At 53.9% G+C, this 17,371-nt stretch overlaps 2 protein-coding genes and 1 long non-coding RNA gene across 4 annotated transcripts; 1 reads left to right on the top strand and 2 right to left on the bottom strand.

Moving 5' to 3' along the window:
• Positions 1-117: 117 nt before the first annotated feature.
• LOC122701646 lies at positions 118-1,195 on the bottom strand. Its single transcript, XR_006343102.1, has 2 exons — positions 1,061-1,195; positions 118-264 (listed from the first exon to the last, which is right to left on the bottom strand). It is a non-coding gene; the product is annotated as an uncharacterized LOC122701646 (long non-coding RNA).
• Positions 1,196-1,293: 98 nt separating this feature from the next.
• Positions 1,294-11,083, top strand: KAT8 (lysine acetyltransferase 8). Of its 2 annotated transcripts, none has more exons than XM_043914807.1 (11): positions 1,294-1,659; positions 2,895-2,969; positions 3,054-3,229; positions 7,008-7,061; positions 7,161-7,325; positions 8,032-8,121; positions 9,733-9,873; positions 9,974-10,067; positions 10,156-10,306; positions 10,429-10,583; positions 10,910-11,083. In XM_043914807.1, exons 1-11 carry the CDS (start codon positions 1,449-1,451, stop codon positions 10,972-10,974), a joined length of 1,377 nt encoding a protein of 458 aa, XP_043770742.1. In that variant the 5' UTR covers positions 1,294-1,448; the 3' UTR covers positions 10,975-11,083. The 2 variants fall into 2 exon arrangements, with proteins under 2 accessions (XP_043770742.1, XP_043770743.1); XM_043914808.1 differs by having other exon boundaries at positions 7,161-7,169.
• A 45-nt stretch (positions 11,084-11,128) lies between these two features.
• On the bottom strand, positions 11,129-15,749 carry PRSS8 (serine protease 8). The gene is made up of 6 exons (XM_043914813.1): positions 15,421-15,749; positions 15,107-15,124; positions 13,197-13,359; positions 12,691-12,962; positions 12,437-12,603; positions 11,129-12,303 (listed from the first exon to the last, which is right to left on the bottom strand). The coding sequence occupies exons 1-6, from the start codon at positions 15,476-15,478 to the stop codon at positions 11,980-11,982; spliced, it is 1,002 nt and encodes a 333-aa protein (XP_043770748.1). The 5' UTR covers positions 15,479-15,749; the 3' UTR covers positions 11,129-11,979.
• Positions 15,750-17,371: the final 1,622 nt, after the last annotated feature.

The raw sequence follows: 17,371 nt of genomic DNA on the forward strand, positions 1-17,371 counted from the left end.
TATCCAAACCATTTGTTGAAAAAGTGCTTCCAGAAGGGAGTAGGGGAGGCAGGAAAGGGAAGGGCAGAAGGCCAGGCAAGAGAGGTAAGCGGCACAGTCATTGATGGACTCCTCTGCTGGATGATCATTTGTTTATTGTCCATATTTGATTGGGCAGGTACTTAAAACTCCCAGACTGAGAACTTCCATTTTCAGCTCTTTCAAAGCAAAACAGTTCCATTAACTTGAGAGACTTTTCACCAAACAAGCCTCTGGTGCTGGCTTCTGAAAGCACATAAAAGGTAATATGAGCACAAGGAAGCAACAAAAAATGATTCTGTGGGATTGGTGTGAATCATCAACATAGTTCTAGGGGTGGGTGGAGAGGGAACAAGTACTACAGTGTTAATTTTAAATTTTTTTCTTGCCTGACTTATTTCTTGTTTCATATGCTGCCAGATAGGGCATTTACTTCTCCCTCTAAACTCCTTTATTTCCCCAAAGCCAAGTTACCAGCTCTTCCCACTGCCATTTCTCACAGATACTTAGATGTTTCCTAATCTGTAACCTCATCCTTAGGCCTTGAGCATTCCACTCCTCTTGGAATTGTTTCTAAGCCCAATAGCCAAATTACAAGTCAGGTATGACTCAACGTGGCCAAAGGGAATGTTTATTGAGCACCTACAATGTCTGGCATTGTGCAACACGCACTTGTTTTATATACGTAAGACATAAATATATGGTTCAATCTTTATGGTTATATGGCTTATACAGTGTGACATTTAACGACATTCTGGGAATTGACACTCCCCGTTGATGGTCAGAACCCAGGATTCCTCACTCATTAAGCCCAAGACGCTCTCCATTATGTCCAGGGCCTTTGGCTAGTTTCTGTTTAGGGAACTTGGTCATTTCTTTACAAAGGCTTGATTCTGTGCGAGTGATTTATTGGACCTGCTTCCCCAATCCGATCTCCTTTTCCCATCCTGAACAAGGAACGCAGTTTCTTCAGTCTTTAAAAACGGGAGACCAGTATTTGGCTGGTGGAAGTGCATGGGATGGGTGTTAACCCCAGGCTCACCGCCCTAAAGCCAGGCGTCCAGGGAGGCTGCTCTGGCTCCGCCCCGATAAACTGGGGGCAGCACCGCCCGATAACTGGCACATCTTGGCTTCCTCAGGCACCAGAAGTCTTAAAAAGATAGAGCTGAGACATCACATCAGGAAAGCCTTTCTCCTCTCTTTTAACTCTAGGGTGCAGCCATAATTCCAAACGGAAAACAACTCCAGGGTTACCGGCAGAGTCAACGTCAATCTGGCCCGGCGCCGCGGAGACAGTCACACTCGCCAACGAGTTCCTGCCACGTCACAGACCCCGCCCTCCAGCTTGCTGCGGACTCCGCCTTGCGTCGCTGACCCGGATCTAAAGGCGCTACGCGGCGCTATATTCTGACGTCACTTCCACTACAAGGATGGCGGCCCAGGGAGCAGCTGCGGCGGTTGCGGCGGCGACTTCAGGGGTCGCGGGGGAGGGCGAGCCCGGACCCGGGGAGAATGCGGCGGTCGAGGGGACCGCTCCGTCCCCAGGCCGCATCTCTCCGCCGACCCCGGCGCGCGGCGAGCCGGAAGTCACCGTGGAGATCGGAGAAACATACCTGTGCCGGCGGCCCGATAGCACCTGGCGTGAGGGCGGGGGCCCAAGGCCACGGGGCGGGGCCTAAGGGCGGGGCGGGGCCTGAGGGGGTAAGAACTCGGTCTTTTGGACTTGCCCGGGCGCCGCCTACAATCCCCACCGGCTGGGCTTTAGCCAAATTCTTCATTCTGTGTTTTAGAGCTCCCTTTCCACTTTCTTGCCCAGTTTTAGGCTTTATTCCCGTTTTTTGTTAACCTGCTTCCTCACTGGTCTCCTTTGTGTCTGTGACTTCCTCTTCTATCCATCCCCTACAGCCGCCAGCGGAGAGGACCTCCCGGAACACAAAAACGAGCTTCCCCTCCCTTCTATTTTTTTTTTGGCGTCATTTCCAGAATAAGCCCCAAATACCTTAGAATGGCCTTCGTCTTTGTCACCTTTCTGTTTTTTAGCACCCCTAGCAAAGGCCATTGACGGACCAGACCACGCTCTTAAGACCATATGCCTTTTACCGCTGGCTAGCCCCACTCATCCTTTTAGCATCATATCCCCTGTGATGCCATTCTTGACTCCCTTCAGGCAGAGTGAGTCGTTCTCTTCTGTATATTCCTGCAACATTTTCTTCATACCTGAGCTACAGTATATGTACCGTTGTGTTGTCATTGTCTGTCTTCTATCAAAGTGTGAACTTCTGGAGGGCAGGACCGCTAATGATTCATCAGTGTATCTTCTGTACCCAGCAGCAACCCAGCTCAGGGCCAGACTTGCAGTGGTTGCCTTACTCATTTGTTGAATGGTCTGCCATTTGGTGCTGTACTGAAAGCTTATCACCATTTGAGGGAGGTACTGTTATCCTTATTTACAGATGAAAGCGCTGAGGCTCAGAAAGCCAAAATAACTTGTTCAGTTAAATATAGCTAGGAAGTGAGGCTGTGTGAGTCCACAACTAGCTCTCATGGCTTCGGAACAAATGAACGACTGAGTATAGTAATACAGACCTTGAATTTGGAGCCAGACGAATTAAATATTAAATATTAATTGCTTAAATATTAGTGCTTATTACTTTTCAAATAGGTGAACATAGGTAAGCGTCAGTTTCCTTGTCTCTAGTATAAGAATAAGAACCCCAATCTGGCCCACCTCAAGACAGTGATTGAAGGGAGTGGCAGAGGTGAACAGATGAGGTTAGCTTCGGAATCTGGCCTCAGAATCTGGCAACCTTCGCCTCAGTGTCACTCGTTCCAGGCCCGTTTTCTTTCTCGGTGATCCTAGCCTTTTCCCTTCACAGATTCTGCTGAAGTGATCCAGTCTCGAGTGAACGATCAAGAGGGCCGAGAGGAATTCTATGTACACTACGTGGGCTGTGAGTGACTTAGGGTATTTAGGTCCGGGTGCGGGGGTGGGGGAGAACGCGCAGGGGCAGCACCCTCATGACCTATCCTCACAGTTAACCGGCGATTGGATGAATGGGTTGACAAGAACCGACTGGCGCTGACCAAAACAGTGAAAGATGCTGTGCAGAAGAACTCAGAGAAGTACCTGAGCGAGCTGGCCGAGCAGCCGGAGCGCAAGATCACTCGCAACCAAAAACGCAAGCATGATGAGATCAACCACGTGCAGAAGGTCCGGATCCCTTCCCTTCCCCAGTGCCCTCCCCTTTCCCGGGTCCCGCCCCTTCCCCGGTCCCTCCCCTTCCCTTGAACCCTCCCCTTCTCCTGGGCTCCCAGAGGCTCAGCGTCTTCTCTGGACTTCCTTGGGTCCTGGTGCCACACCCACAGCAGATCCCATTGCTTAAGCTCCTGCAGTATATGGGGGACTATCTACCTCCTCCCAGGTATTCTTCACAGATGAGAAAACTGAGGCTCAGAGAGGGTGAGAGCTTGGCCGTAGTCTTGTGGCAAAGAACTGACACAGCTGGGACCGGAACTCAGGCCTCTTGCCGCTTTTATGCCCCTCTTGGCTGTGCCACATTGACAAACGGACCTGAAAGTTCCAAGGGAAGGAAGAGAATGAGTGATTTGGGGGTAGTTGCAATCGCCAACCCTTGTGCTGAGTGCTGTGCCTGGATAAGCTCATCAGGTCCTCTGTAACAACTTAATGCCACAGAGCTAATTAATTCTTTTTGAGGAAAGCAGGAAGCAGACTCAGAGAGGTTAAGTAACTTGCCCAAGGTCACACAGTTAGTATATAAAAGGGTAGGCTGAAATTAGAGTAATAATGGCACATTTATTGGCTTGTGAGCCACAGTATTAGGCTAAGTATTCTAGAACATGATCTCATTGAAGTTTCACAGCAACTCTGTGAGGTAAGCTTTATATCCCCAGTTTATAAGGGAGGTGCAGGTAGTTTTAGGAACCCAGTCAGGAATTAGATATGCCAATTAGATTGTTCTAGTTTGGGGCACAAGCCCTTAGCCTTGACTTGGAAATATCCTAGAAACTCCTGCCATTTATTTCCAAAGCTTGGATTTGGGGACTTCCCTAGTGGTCCAGTGATTAAAACTCTGTCCTTCCAATGCAGGGCGTGTGAGTTCAATCCCTGGTTGGGGAACTGAGATCCCTCATGCCTCTGGGCTAAAAAAATAGAAACAAAATTTGGGTTCTTTTCTTGAAGTCAGCCTGCCCCTGGGGGGTTTCTTTTCTCCCACCCTGAGCCTCAGTTCCTTGATTTGTGAAATGGAGTGTGCAGATGAGGAGAGGCTTTATGGAACTCTCAAGGCACTCAGATTTTTGTTGTTTTCACCCAGTGCAGTTGCATCCCGAGCACTCCTTTTGGGTTTTGCAGCAATGGTTTGCAGACTGTGGGGCACAGCTAGTAGTAGATTGCCAGATGAGTTCAGTGGGTTGTGGTCATTTAAATTTCAAAAATGGAAGAACCAGGACAAGGTACAAACTATCAAAGTGTATTGTCCTTTAATAAAGGTAAGTTGAGAAGCTCTTATTTCACTACGAATATACATGTGTGTATACACAGACTGCCAACTGGTTAACTGCTGGTTAACTGGTTAACTGCCAACTGGTTAACTGGTGCTGTCATTTAAAAAAAAAATTATTTTTACATGCTTTGAATTAGAAAGATCTCTCACCGGGGATTCCCGGTGGTCCAGTGGTTAGGACTCGGCGTCTTCACTGCCATGGCCCAGATTCAGTCCCTGGTCAGGGAACTAAGATTCCACATGCCATGTGGCGAGAAGAAAACCCGAAAGATGTCTCTAAAGCGTCATCTAAGGCAGCACTGTCCTACTGAACATCCTGCGATGGAAATAGAAATGTGCTATGTCTGTGTTGTGATACAGTAGCCACTACCCACGTGTGGCTATTGAGTACTTGAAATGTACTGAGAATTGAATTTTATTTTGAATGTAATGAACTTAAGTTTAAGTAGTTGCTTGTGGCTAGTGGCTACTTTATCCCACAGCACAGTCTGTTTGCTCAGCTCCCCAGCCAGGTTGCCCTGGTAAATTAAGTGTCAAAGATGTCCCTCTAAGCTGGCAGTCAGCATGGTGAATGACCGTGGACCGGTGGTGGTCAAAGAATGAATAACCAGCGAGTTACTCAAAGAATGAATAATCAGCAAGTTAACCAAAGAATGAATAATCAGGAGTTAACGATCAGCAAGGTTCTCCTGGGCCTCATTAATGTTTAATTCTAAATAAATTTACAGCATTTATGAAAAGTAGTGTTTTTGTAGTTCTTTAACCCATTTGCAGAGGAGGACTGCTTTTGTGAATTGGGAGATGTGTTTTAGAGAGGCACATGAGGAGGAAAAGCTCCCTCCCCTCATCTGTGCAGGGGTTTGGCTTTGGTGTTGGGCAGACCGGAGGCCCATGCCCCACTCTGCTGGGTCCCGGCTCTGGGAGCCCACTTCTCCGTGCCTCAGTTTCTCCTATGTGGTGTGGATAGTGAGCACTCCCATCTCAGGCTCGAGCTGAGTAACGCCTGTGATGTGAGCACTTGGTACTTGGAATAAATGGCAGCTGGCTAGTCCCCAGGGGCGAATGAACTCACTTCGCCCTGTTTACTTCTCTGTAAAGTAGAAGTAAGAACATTGTGGCTCCACATTGCCAGAGGGTTAAATGAGGCCATCCAGGTGAAGTGCTTGGTGGAGAGGGTTCTGGGTAAGACACTGGCTCCTGTGTCCCTTCTGAACCACAGGGCAAGGCTGCCATTTTCTCTGGTGTAGGTCCCAGGCCTTCCTGGGTCACTTGTCAGGCTGGCCTTGGTTCCCCCTTCAGCCTCTGGCCTAGAAACTGGGCAGGCTGTGATTGCCACATGAGTTATATCCCTGCCTTCCAAAGACTTGGAAAATAGGGAAACCAAGGGGGGAGACAGTGGGTACTGTTGTTGAGTGAGGCAGTCCTGACCTGGGAAGGAATGTATTCTGCCTCAGAAGAATCCAGTCAGACCTCCTGGATGGGGTTGGGGAGTGTGCTGGGCCTTCAAAGACAGGAAGCACAGTAAAAGCAATGACACGTGCTCACTCGCCAAGCTCTGCCTCGTCAGGCACTCTCTGGCTCATGCTTGGTACCGGGCTGAGTAAGCGTTTTCTGGCAGCTGTAGAAGAGGGAAGGACGTGGAGGCTGGGGGGAACTGCATGCTCAAAGGCATGAAGACCAGAAACAGGAGTGTCAACAGCAGAGCAGGGTTGAGCTGAGACGGAGGTCTGGGGATCCCCAGAGGCCTTGTCAGCAGCTGTCCAGACCTGACATGGTGGCAGTGGCTCTTCGGGGTGCGGCCAAAGGAGCCAATTCCAGAGATGACAAGGAGGCAGAGCTGACAGGACGTGGCCATTATTCGAATGCCAGGCTGAGAGAGGAGGAGGAGGAGCCTTGTGAGCAGGCTCATTATTGGTCTGGGGCAGTTGGCCCAAGGATGATGCTTCCCAGTGAGTTGAGGCACCCAGGAGGATGAACAGGTTTGCAGGAGGAAAGGCCGAATTCCTTTTGGGACACCTAGGGCCCGCTGTGCCTGTGGGAGGGGCCTCTGGGAGCAGTCCCACTTGCAGGAAAGAGGTCCAGGCGCATTGGGGTGTCCCTACCGGCTCCTGATATGGGCGCAGAAGACCAGACCTATTATTTCCTTTCTCTCCCAACAACTATGGCAGAACTGAATTGATCCGATTGTAAACACCGAAGCTCTTCGCAACCTAAGGAGTGGAGCCAGGCCTTCTGATCCTAGCCCTGTTCATCAGGCAAACGGTCCAGACTTGAGCATCAGGGGGCTCTGGGATGTGTGGGTGGGTGGGCAGATGGGAGAGGAACTTGGACCAGCCAGCTCCGAAACCAGGTAAAATAAGCTTGCTCGATCTCCAGTTATTGTAGTTCAAGGGATGAGGTCTGGGAAACGGGAGGGGTGGCCTGACCCCTTCTATTCACCTCTGTCCACTGCTCTTTCTCACTCAGACCTATGCAGAGATGGACCCCACAACAGCAGCCTTGGAGAAGGAACATGAGGCGGTAAGTAGGGGGAGGGGTCCTAAGCGGAGGTGCCCCTTCCCTGTTGCTTCTCTTGCCCCGACCAAGCCCTCCTTCCCTCCACTCCCACCTCGCCCACAGATCACCAAGGTGAAGTACGTGGACAAGATCCACATTGGGAACTACGAAATCGATGCTTGGTACTTCTCCCCATTCCCCGAAGACTATGGGAAACAGCCCAAGCTCTGGCTCTGCGAGTACTGTCTCAAGTATATGAAATATGAGAAGAGCTATCGCTTCCACTTGGTGAGGCTGGGCTGGGTCTGGTGCGTGCAGTGGGTGGGCGTCAAGGCTGAGGGCCGCCTGAGACAGTGGCCAGGGGCAGGAGAGACAGGCCCAGAGCCGTAGGAAAAGCTGGCCCGGGTGGAGAGACCTGGCTTCCAGGCCTGACTCTGCCTTGGCTGGAGCCTCCCCACTCAGGTTCCTTTTCTGTGGAGTGGGGACCTTCACCACATATTTATCAAGGCCAGTCCAGTGCCAGGTTCCTCTGTGCCAAAGAGGAAGTCAGCACAGCTCCGAGCCATGGGACCACGACACCTGGACGGTTGGAATGCTTGGCCACACACAGGAGCCACCTGGCTGGCATGGTGGTGTGTTTCCCACAGGGTGGATTCTTAGGCAGATGTGTGTGGTTTAGAAAACAACCGTGTCATGGGTGCTGGCCCTCCAGAGCCAGGCTGAGCTGGACTTGTAATTATCCTGCTGTGTGATGTCATGCCAGTTACCTGGCCTTTTACGGGGCCTCTGTCTCTCCATCTGCAAAATAGGATTCGTCTCCTCAGATGGTTGGTGGCTTACTTGATATAGGTAAAGGGTAGAGCCCCAGAGTCTCCAACTGGGGAAGTGGAGAGAAGCGGAGGCCTGCTGTAAGCCACACAGGGTGGGATGGGGCGCCCAGCGGGGAACTTTGGGACCCCACATCTGTGCTTCCCCCCTCTCACCCCCCACCCAGGGCCAGTGCCAGTGGCGGCAACCCCCGGGAAAGGAGATCTACCGCAAGAGCAACATCTCTGTGTATGAAGTGGATGGCAAAGACCACAAGGTGAGCCCTTGGGCAGAGTTACTATGGAGATGGGGGACAAGCCAGGCACTTCCTGACGATCCTCACCGTCGATAAAGGGCAGAGGCCAGCCTTAGCGTGAGAAGAGGCCTGTGGGCTTGTGCTCGGCCTGGCACCCAGCCTGTGTTCGGTGCAAAGCAAGCTCCCTAAGGTGCCACCCTCGGATTCTGGGTTTTCCTTCTGTCCCTGAGGGACTTGCTGGGGGTGGCTTAGGCTCAGGTGATTCTGGAACCCAGAGTGGAGATTGTCCGGCCTCAGGGTATTGTTCAAACCTGCTTTCTCTTTCTGCCTGAATTCTGGTGTTTGTTTTTCCTGGATGGGAACTGCTCTGTGTGAGGTTTCCTGCCCGAGAGCTCTGTGGCTCTGAAGCCAAGTTCCTTGTTCCTGAAGGACTTCAGTGGGGTGGTGTGTGGTCTCTGGGGCCTGCTTTGCTGTCATGGACAACTTGGCCTTTGCCTGGTCAGTCTGGGAGGGTCTCCCCGAGGGTCCCCGATTCCCGTGCAAGGACAGCAGAGTGTAAGATGCAGGGGGCTGGCTTCTGAGTGGCTCCGGGCTTCAAATCACCTTGTCACTTCCTCGCTGACCTTGGACAAGTTACTTAAGGTCTTCTGTTCCTCTTTTCTCCTCTTTAAGACAGGAGTCATGCTAATATTTACCTGCGAGACTTGTTAATGGAATAAATGAAGCAGCAAAGTCAAGTACTTAGCCCAGTTCTTGGCACTGAGCAGGGACTTAGTAAACACGGGTTTTTGCCAGCCTTGTGATGAATAGCTTGCTAAATAGTCTCACGTGAGCCCCCTGCTCTGCCTTCCTGAACATCAGTGGGGTGGGTGGTGGGGTTGGAGGGGCAGAAAGAGACAGAGCAGACATGGATGTTCTTTCCAGCTCCACCCTGTCCAGCTTTGAGGCCTCAGGCAGTCCCTCACCCTTACAGATCCTCAGTTTCCTCTTAAGCAAAATGGGTCAACAGTGCTGGGGCTTACACAACCGTTGGGTCAAATGAGAGTCCCGCCGGCCCTCCTGACATTGGTCTCTGGCCTGGCATGGCCGAAGGGGTAGGTAGCTTGGACTGTGGAGTCAGGCTCAAGGGTTGTTCGTCTGCAGACACTTACCAACCCCCCAGGTTCACCCTTCGCCATGTGCTAGGTCTGAGGGCACGGCTATGAACAGACAGAACTCACACACCAGCTTGAGTCCTGCCCTGGTGCTCATCAGCTGAGGGACCTTGGGCGAGCCGCTGTCTCCTCTGACCCTGTTTCCTGAGCTGAAATAGAAGAGTCTGTGTCTCTGAAGATCAAACTCCCCTTGAGCGCTCAGCAGCAGTAGCCGTGATTAGCCCGGCTCTGCTGTGACCTCCTTGAGTGCGCGTTCCTATCTGATTTTCCATATCCTCGTCCATCAGAAAGTGACTCTAAGACTCCTTGCAATGCTGAACACAGCCGTTCTGGTGAGGATCCCACTTTTCACCGGACTGGCACTGCCTACTCGAGCCTGGCACTTGCACCAGGCAGGGTGGCAGCACCTGCCCAGACCTTGATGGAGCTAGGTGGAGGCGTTCTGCCTGACCCCTGAGCCTACTCCCCAACCCCTCAGATTTACTGTCAGAACCTGTGTCTGCTGGCCAAGCTCTTCCTGGACCATAAGACGCTGTACTTTGATGTGGAGCCGTTCGTCTTTTACATCTTGACCGAGGTGGACAGGCAGGGAGCCCACATTGTTGGCTACTTCTCAAAGGTGCTGGGAAGCCCAGGTTGAGGGAGGCAGGGGGTGGGGGATGGATGAACCCGAGTAGGGGCTGAGTCTCCCCAGAGGCCCTGACCACCCACCCCCGCAGGAGAAGGAGTCCCCAGATGGGAACAACGTGGCCTGCATCCTGACGCTGCCCCCCTACCAGCGCCGTGGCTACGGGAAGTTCCTCATTGCTTTCAGTGAGTTGATTCCTGCAGGAAGGGCAATGATGGTGAGGGGTGCCAGGGTGGGATGGGACCTCAGTTTCCTCGTTTCTGCCACCACCAGGCTATGAGCTCTCGAAGCTGGAGAGCACGGTCGGCTCCCCTGAGAAGCCACTGTCTGACCTGGGCAAGCTCAGCTACCGAAGCTACTGGTCCTGGGTCCTGCTAGAGATCCTGCGAGACTTCCGGGGTACCCTGTCCATCAAGGACCTTAGGTAAGTCCTTCCAAAGGGAAGGACTCTCCTCCGATTGCCCGTGATCCCCTCTCCTTGGCCTCTTCCAGTCAAACCCCTCAAGTAGACCTCTCTCCAGCATCTGCTCTAATCTGTTTGTGTAGCCAGATGACGAGCATCACTCAGAATGACATCATCAGCACTCTCCAGTCCCTCAACATGGTCAAGTACTGGAAGGGCCAGCACGTGATCTGTGTCACACCCAAGCTGGTGGAGGAACACCTCAAAAGCGCTCAGTATAAGAAACCACCCATCACAGGTGGGTAAAGGGGCTGCCCTAGGGGTGTGTGAGTGGTGGGGGTTAGGTGTAAGGACCTCCAGGAGCCAAGGCCTCCTTTTTGCTGTCACCTGATCCCAAACCAGTCTGACCAGCTCCAGGACTAAGCCTGCGGCAGGCCACTCATTCCTGGGCTTCCCTCCCCACCCCCCCCACCCCCACCCCAGGAATCAGTCTGCCCTTGTTCCCATCTGCAGGTGAAACCTGGCCTGGGCCCAGGGCAGAGCAGCTAGGGTGACCAGCCCAGTCGGGGGAGGGGGTCGGGGGGGGGGGGCGTCCTGCTTCTCATCCATCTTTTCTCCCCACAGTGGACTCTGTCTGCCTCAAGTGGGCACCCCCCAAGCACAAGCAAGTCAAACTCTCCAAGAAGTGAGTGACCTGTGCCTCTGCTCCTGGACCCATGCCTCCTTGCTCCCCAGCCTGTAAATATGTACAGACCTGTTTCATCACTTTTTTAAATAAAGTGCTGCTGTTGTCCCAGAGCTGACGGACTTCATTCATTTCATGTCTCACACACACACAGCCGGTTGTGCTCAGAACATTTTACTCCTTCTAACCCCCGACCCCAGACGCATGTTGGAGCCCAGTTCCGGTGGGGGCTCAGTCCTCCGGAGTCCAGAAGTCAGGGCTCAAGGGGTGGCATGGCAGCCAATGAGGCAAGATTGGGGCCTTTTTTGTCCTTGAAAACCTGTTGCCCAGAGGCAGCCCCAGGCTTCCCTGGTAGCTCAGATGGTAAAGAATCCACCTGCAATGCAGGAGATAAGGGTTTGATTCCTGAGTCAGGAAGATCCCCTGGAGAAGGGAATGGCCATTCACTCCCGTGTTATTGCCTGGAGAATCCCATGGACAGAGGAACCTGACGGGCTACAATCCATGGGGTCACAAAGAGTCAGACACAGCTAAGCGACTGACACACTTCAGAGGCAGCCCTGGCCCAGAGGGTGAAGTGATGGGGCTCATCAGACAGAGCAGGTGAGGTGCTGAGCCAGTCCTTCTTCAGTAGCCGTCAAGTTGGCCAGTCTTCTAGAAATGGGTAGGGAGCCAGGGCCCATTTTCATAGCTGAGGGTCCTTGGGGGCTCCATAGGAGTCCACAGATAGGCTTGTGGGCAGCAGATGGAAGTGACCAGAGGTTCTAGCCAGTACCACAGGCAATCAACTCCTGCAGTGGAGGTTACCATCCCAAAGAACAATCCAGAAGAGTGAGCTCAGAGTTCAGGATGGTTCCTTGAACTCCCACAGGGTCCTGGGAGGAGGGAGTGACTCAAGTCAGGCCCTGGGCCCAGAGTGTCCCGGGTGGGGCCTAACACGGGAACAGTGTCCATCCTTGGGTGTGATGTGGAGGTCTCGGAAGCAGAGCAGCTCCCAGGCGTGAGTAGCTCAATCCTCACGCAGTGGGCGGAGGAGCCTCAGGGTCAGGCCAAGTGGCAGCAGAAGGATGGGTCCCACCAAGCCCTGGGCTGGGGCAGAGCTGAAACCCGTGTAGTGGCTGCAGAGGTGGCCATCGGGCTGGGACTCCTTCATTTGGGGCACCACCTGAGGCTGGAGATTTGCCACTTTGTAGTGAATCCAGGAGGCATAAACGGAGGTCAGGGTATAAACACCGGGCCTGTTAGGGGCCCCACAGGCATCACCCCAGCTTACGATGCCTGCCAGGTACCAGCGGCCTGCCACTGGGCAGGAAAGTGGGCCTCCAGAGTCACCCTGAAAAGAAAATCCACACAACAGCTGTCAGGACGGGACCCCAGGCCTTCACCCATCCAGGCCAAGCCCCCTTAAGCCCTCATCTCCCAAGACACGCCTGTCTCCTCCGTTCACCTGGACCCCCTGCATTTACCTGGCAGGCATCCTTGCTCCCGTTCACGTAGCCAGCACACAGCATGTCCTGGTTGATTAGGTGGGGCTCCCCGGGCTTGGCATTGATATTGTACAGGCAGTTACAGGTCTCACGACTGATCAGAGGTACCTCAAGTTGCTGCAGTGGCCGGGGGTTCGGGAGGCTCACTGTGGGGGGCAAAAGATGCTTACCCAGGGTCTCCTGGCCTGAGTCAGCTCCCCTCTGTGTCTCTAGACGTCAGTCCCGTCCCTTACCTGAGGGGGCCACATGGCCCCAGCCAGTGACAATGCACTGGAGGCCATTGGGGAAGGAGGTGTTGGCTGCGGGGAGGCAGATGGGCCGGATGTAGCGGGAGAAGGTAACGGGGCTGCTGAGCTGGAGGAGCGCAATGTCCCCCATGGAGCCCTCGTGGGAATAGGTCTCGTGGGAAATGACCTGGGCCACCCCGCGGACCTGGGTGTCAGTGCTGTAGTAGTCCAGCTGGTGGGCGCCCAGCTTGACCTCATATTCTTCTATCTTGTTGTCCCTGCAGACAGAGGGGTGAAGGCAGAGCAGCTGACCTTTTGGGTCCCACTCTGTATCCTAGTTTTATCCTGTGATCTGTGACCTCTGGCCTTCACTCCCGACAGATCTTTAACAGGCTTTATTGATACCCCCTAGATCCAACCCAAGAACCCCCAGTCTCTGACCTACATTGATCCTCGAATCTTGACCCCCGCCCCGCCCCACTTCTCCACCCTGCCCCCCACCCCATGGGTACCTTGGGAAGCAGTGAGCAGCCGACAGCACCCACTGCTCGGACACGAGAGAGCCGCCACACACGTGGGTGCCGTGGTGGTTGATGCTGACCTGCCAGGGCCACTGGCCGCGAGCTGCATCGGTACCACCTGTGATACGTGCTTGAGGGACCATACCACAAGAGGCTGCCGGGAGAGGAACGGGAGGGGGTCAGGACCTCTGGAGCCACCAGACCACTTCCTAACCCGATACAGCCCAGGAAGTCTGGTTTGGAGCTTCAGACGTGAGTTCACAGAAGCCAGTCAGGCTTTGTCCCCAGCCCTCAGCTCACCAGTCACCTGCTGTCCTTGGCCAAGTGGCTCATTAAAGGTCTCACTCAGCTTCTGTCCTCTCGGGCCTTCCTGCCTTCCATCTGATCTACTCCTTACATATCTGGCCAGTTCACACCACTGCTTAAATCCTTCCCTGGCTCCACTCTGCCCTTAAGAGAGATTTCAGACCTCTCATGGCACTGCCATCCACTCCAGCCATCCATCTGGACACTCACGTCGGGCCACACACTAGACCTCCAGACTTTTGCTTACTCAGATCACTCCACCTAGGGTAGTCTTCCTCATCCCCACTTCTATTTGAAATGTGAAATGGTGATACTTTGGCCCCCTGATATGAAAAGCCGACTCATTGGAAAAGACCCTGACGCTGGGAAAGACTGAAGGCAAAAGGAGAAGGGGGCAGCGGAGGATGAGATGGTTAGACAGTATCACCGACTCAATGGACGTGAATTTGAGCAAATTCCGGGAGATAGTAGCTAGAGCAGCTGGGCGTGCTGCAAAGGGCAGCATGGGGTTGCAAAGAGTTGGACAAAACTTAGCAACTGAATACAACAACAACAAATTCTATTTGCCTATGGAGGTGGTTCAAATACCAGTCCCTCTGAAGTCTGCCGTCACCCTGCTGGCTGGGATAGGTGATGCCTCAGAGGTCCCAGGGTCTATGCTTCCTGGACAGGGCTGTTTGCATTCTCACTGTCTACTTCAGCCAATCAACTTGGGCGTTCCCTAGGGGCAGAGACGAGGGCAGACTCACACGTCCCCAGTGCTGGGCACAGGACTGGGTGCACAAATGGAGTCGTGGATGTGTTGAACAAATGAACAGGACATCCTGGAGCCCAGGGTGTGAGCATCTCATTTCCAGGGCAGCCCCACCCCTGTGAAGGCCACTGTTTGGAGCAGGACCCAAATGCCCTTCACAAAGTCACCTTCTCAGGTGCAGGGAAAACCACCCAGGTAGGCTCCTCCTCGTCTCCTCATAAAAAGGACAATAGATACCATTTAGAGACCAACAGTTCAAGCAATGCCAGGCCCTGAAGGGGCTTTCACTTCCTTTATCTTCCTGACTCCTCAAGCAGCCCCAGGAGGTAGACAGAACTGACTTCATTTTATTTTGGCCTGCGCTGCATGGTCTGTGGGATCCTAGTTCCCCAACCAGGGATCAAACCGGGCCCTTGACAGTGAAACCACAGTGTGCTAACCACCGGACCACCAGGATATTCCTTCAAGTTCATTTTAGAGGTGAGGGGACTGACCGCGTGAGACATAGCCGGTACATGGTGAAGCTGGGACTGCCAACGAGACTGACCCTTGGTTTGTTCCCCTCAAAACAACCCACCTTTGGGCTCAGACCTGACTTTAAATCCCAGCGCTGACACACACTGGCTGTGTGCCGTTGGGCAAGTCACTTCTCTGCCCCTCACTGTCTTAAAGATTGAGGCTATCGTCCCCACCTCAAGTGCTACCAGGGACCTAAATAAGACCAGGGGAGTGGACGAAACAGCTTTGCAGAGGGTCAGGTGCTCCAACGCTCCATGGAAATCTGAACCCTTGGCCCCACCCCTCACCTTCCCCTCCCCCATTCCTCCCGGGTGAGCCTCACCTTCAGCTCCAACGGCTCCTGGAGGGAGAGAGAAAGAGGGAGGGGTAAGCAGGGAAGCCTCTAGAGCTCAGACCCCAGGCCCCACCCCCCCAGTCTGCAGCTTCTTCTGGAGGCTTCCCCATCCTCTACCCCAGCCCCAGGAGACCAAAGCTGGGGAGACAGGCCAAGAGCCAGTGAGGCTGAAGACGGGGGTTCTTGAGCCCACAATAAGGGATGTACCCCCGAAAAGGGTTATACCCTTGGCCCCAGTGGACTCCCCTCCTCTCCTTCCCACCCTCCCCTGCCCCCTGCTCCCCGCCCGTGCCCACACTCACCTATCCCATTCTGGAATAATCCAAGCAAAAGCACAGTGACCACAGCCCTCCCGGCCATGGCCGAGGACCAGGTGCCCTGAGCACCCAGGGGAAGGGTCCTCACAGGCCAGAGGTGGGGGGTCAAAGGCGAGCTCCAGGTGTCGGGATCGCGGAAGGCAGGAGAAACAGGTGTCCAAGGCTGGCTTCGAAGGCAGGAAGTGGGCACAAGGGAAATGTTGGGGTCTCTGCAGCCAGGCGGTGAGGACCGGTCTCCAGACCGCCCTGGGTACGCACCGACCTTCCTTCCGGAGTGGCAGCTCCCAGGAAAGGGTGCCTACCTGTCTGCCCCGCCCCTGGCCCCGCCCCCCTGCTCAGCTCCGCCGGCCTCTCTCACCAAACTAGGCTGTGTGTGTGTGTGTGAGAGAGAGAGAGAGACCCCTAGGCTGTGTGTGTGGTAGGCGGGAAGGTGGGGGAGCTGTTGCTTAAGCAGCCCCAGGCAGGGCTGGAAACCTGGATGTCTGGATTCCTGACCCAACTGCTCTTGGGCCCGGGTCTTTCAAGTCTCCCATACCTGTTAAGCCCCCTCAGGGCCCGGCCTGGCCTCTGTTATTTTAGGCCATTGCTCCCTCCTTCCCTCCCCTCCTGAAGCCTCGTGTCTGAGCCGCAGGACACCCGGTTCTGCCCCGGGGCTAGGGCTCTTTCAGGCCCTACTGTGGAGCCTGCAACCTCATCTGCATGTGGTGAGGTGTGGTGACATGTCCGGGGATGCTCATCATTCCATACATATTTATTGAGAGCCTAATGTGTTCCAGGTACAGGAGACAAAGTGGACATCGTCCTGCCTTCCCTGAGCTCATGGTGAAGTTGAGGTGACAGACCTGAATCACAGGATGACACAAGCAATTACAGAATAACTTCAGGCGAGGCTGGAGATGGAGAAAGAAGCAGGGGGCTGGGGGGGGGGGTTGCCCTGGAGGCCATTGACAGGAGCCCAACCTAGGCTGGCATCAAGAAGGGCTCCTCAAGAAGGTGCCTTTCGAACTGAGACCTCAAAGGGTTTTGAGAAGGTGTTAACAAGGCAAAGATGGGGAAGGGTGGTCCAGGTGAAGGGTCCTCAAGTGGAGGGTGCAGGGGGCCCATGTGCCTGGCCTGGGGAATCAGGTGCTTCCTCTGTGACTGTAGAAATTCAGGCAACTGGGAATGTATGTTGACTTCAAGCTTTAGAAAAAGAGAGCCCCACTTGCCCACCTTCCTTCCCTGAGACAGGCATCTGGCTCTCTGAGCCAGGACTTTAGGGCCCAGGCTGGAGGGCAGGGAATTCCTTGATTGGGAAAGGGGATTAACTTCCAGCTTTCCTGTAGGTCTCCCCCTACCCTCTGCCTAGTCAGCCCTCTGCTGCATGTGAGTGACTCAGCCATCTGCAAACGGTGACTCCAGCCGCAGAGGTGCCCTCACTGGGGGTAGCCCCCATTGCTAACCTTAGCGGCTGGTTTCCACCCCAAGCAACCCTCCTGCCCCATATGGGTCTTCTTTTGCTTTTATTCTGTGCTAGAACATCATCTCCACTAGGGCTTTCTCCTGACCCCCAGACCATGTGTTCCCCACCATGCTGGGAGCATTTCATGGGCTTGTCAAGGTCCCAGCCATGTTGCTCCATGGAGTGCGGGGATCATAGTTCCGTGATCAGGGATAGAACCCACACCCCCTGCAGTGGAAGCACAGAGTCCTGAGTTAGCTGGAGTTAGCCAGGAGTCAGTAGTTAGCAGGAAACGTGGTTGAATTAATATAGGGAGCTACACTGGCTGTGGCTTCCCTGGTGGTTTAAGACAGTAAAGAATCTACCTGTAATTCGGGAGACTGGGGTTGGATCCCTGGGTTCGGAAGATTCCCCTGGAGGAGGAAATGGCAACCCACTCCAGTATTCTTGCCTGGAGAATCCCATGGACAGAGGAGCCTGGTGGGCTATAGTCCA

This window comes from Cervus elaphus, chromosome 10 (assembly GCF_910594005.1).
Source record: "Cervus elaphus chromosome 10, mCerEla1.1, whole genome shotgun sequence".
Lineage (NCBI taxonomy): Eukaryota > Metazoa > Chordata > Mammalia > Artiodactyla > Cervidae > Cervus > Cervus elaphus.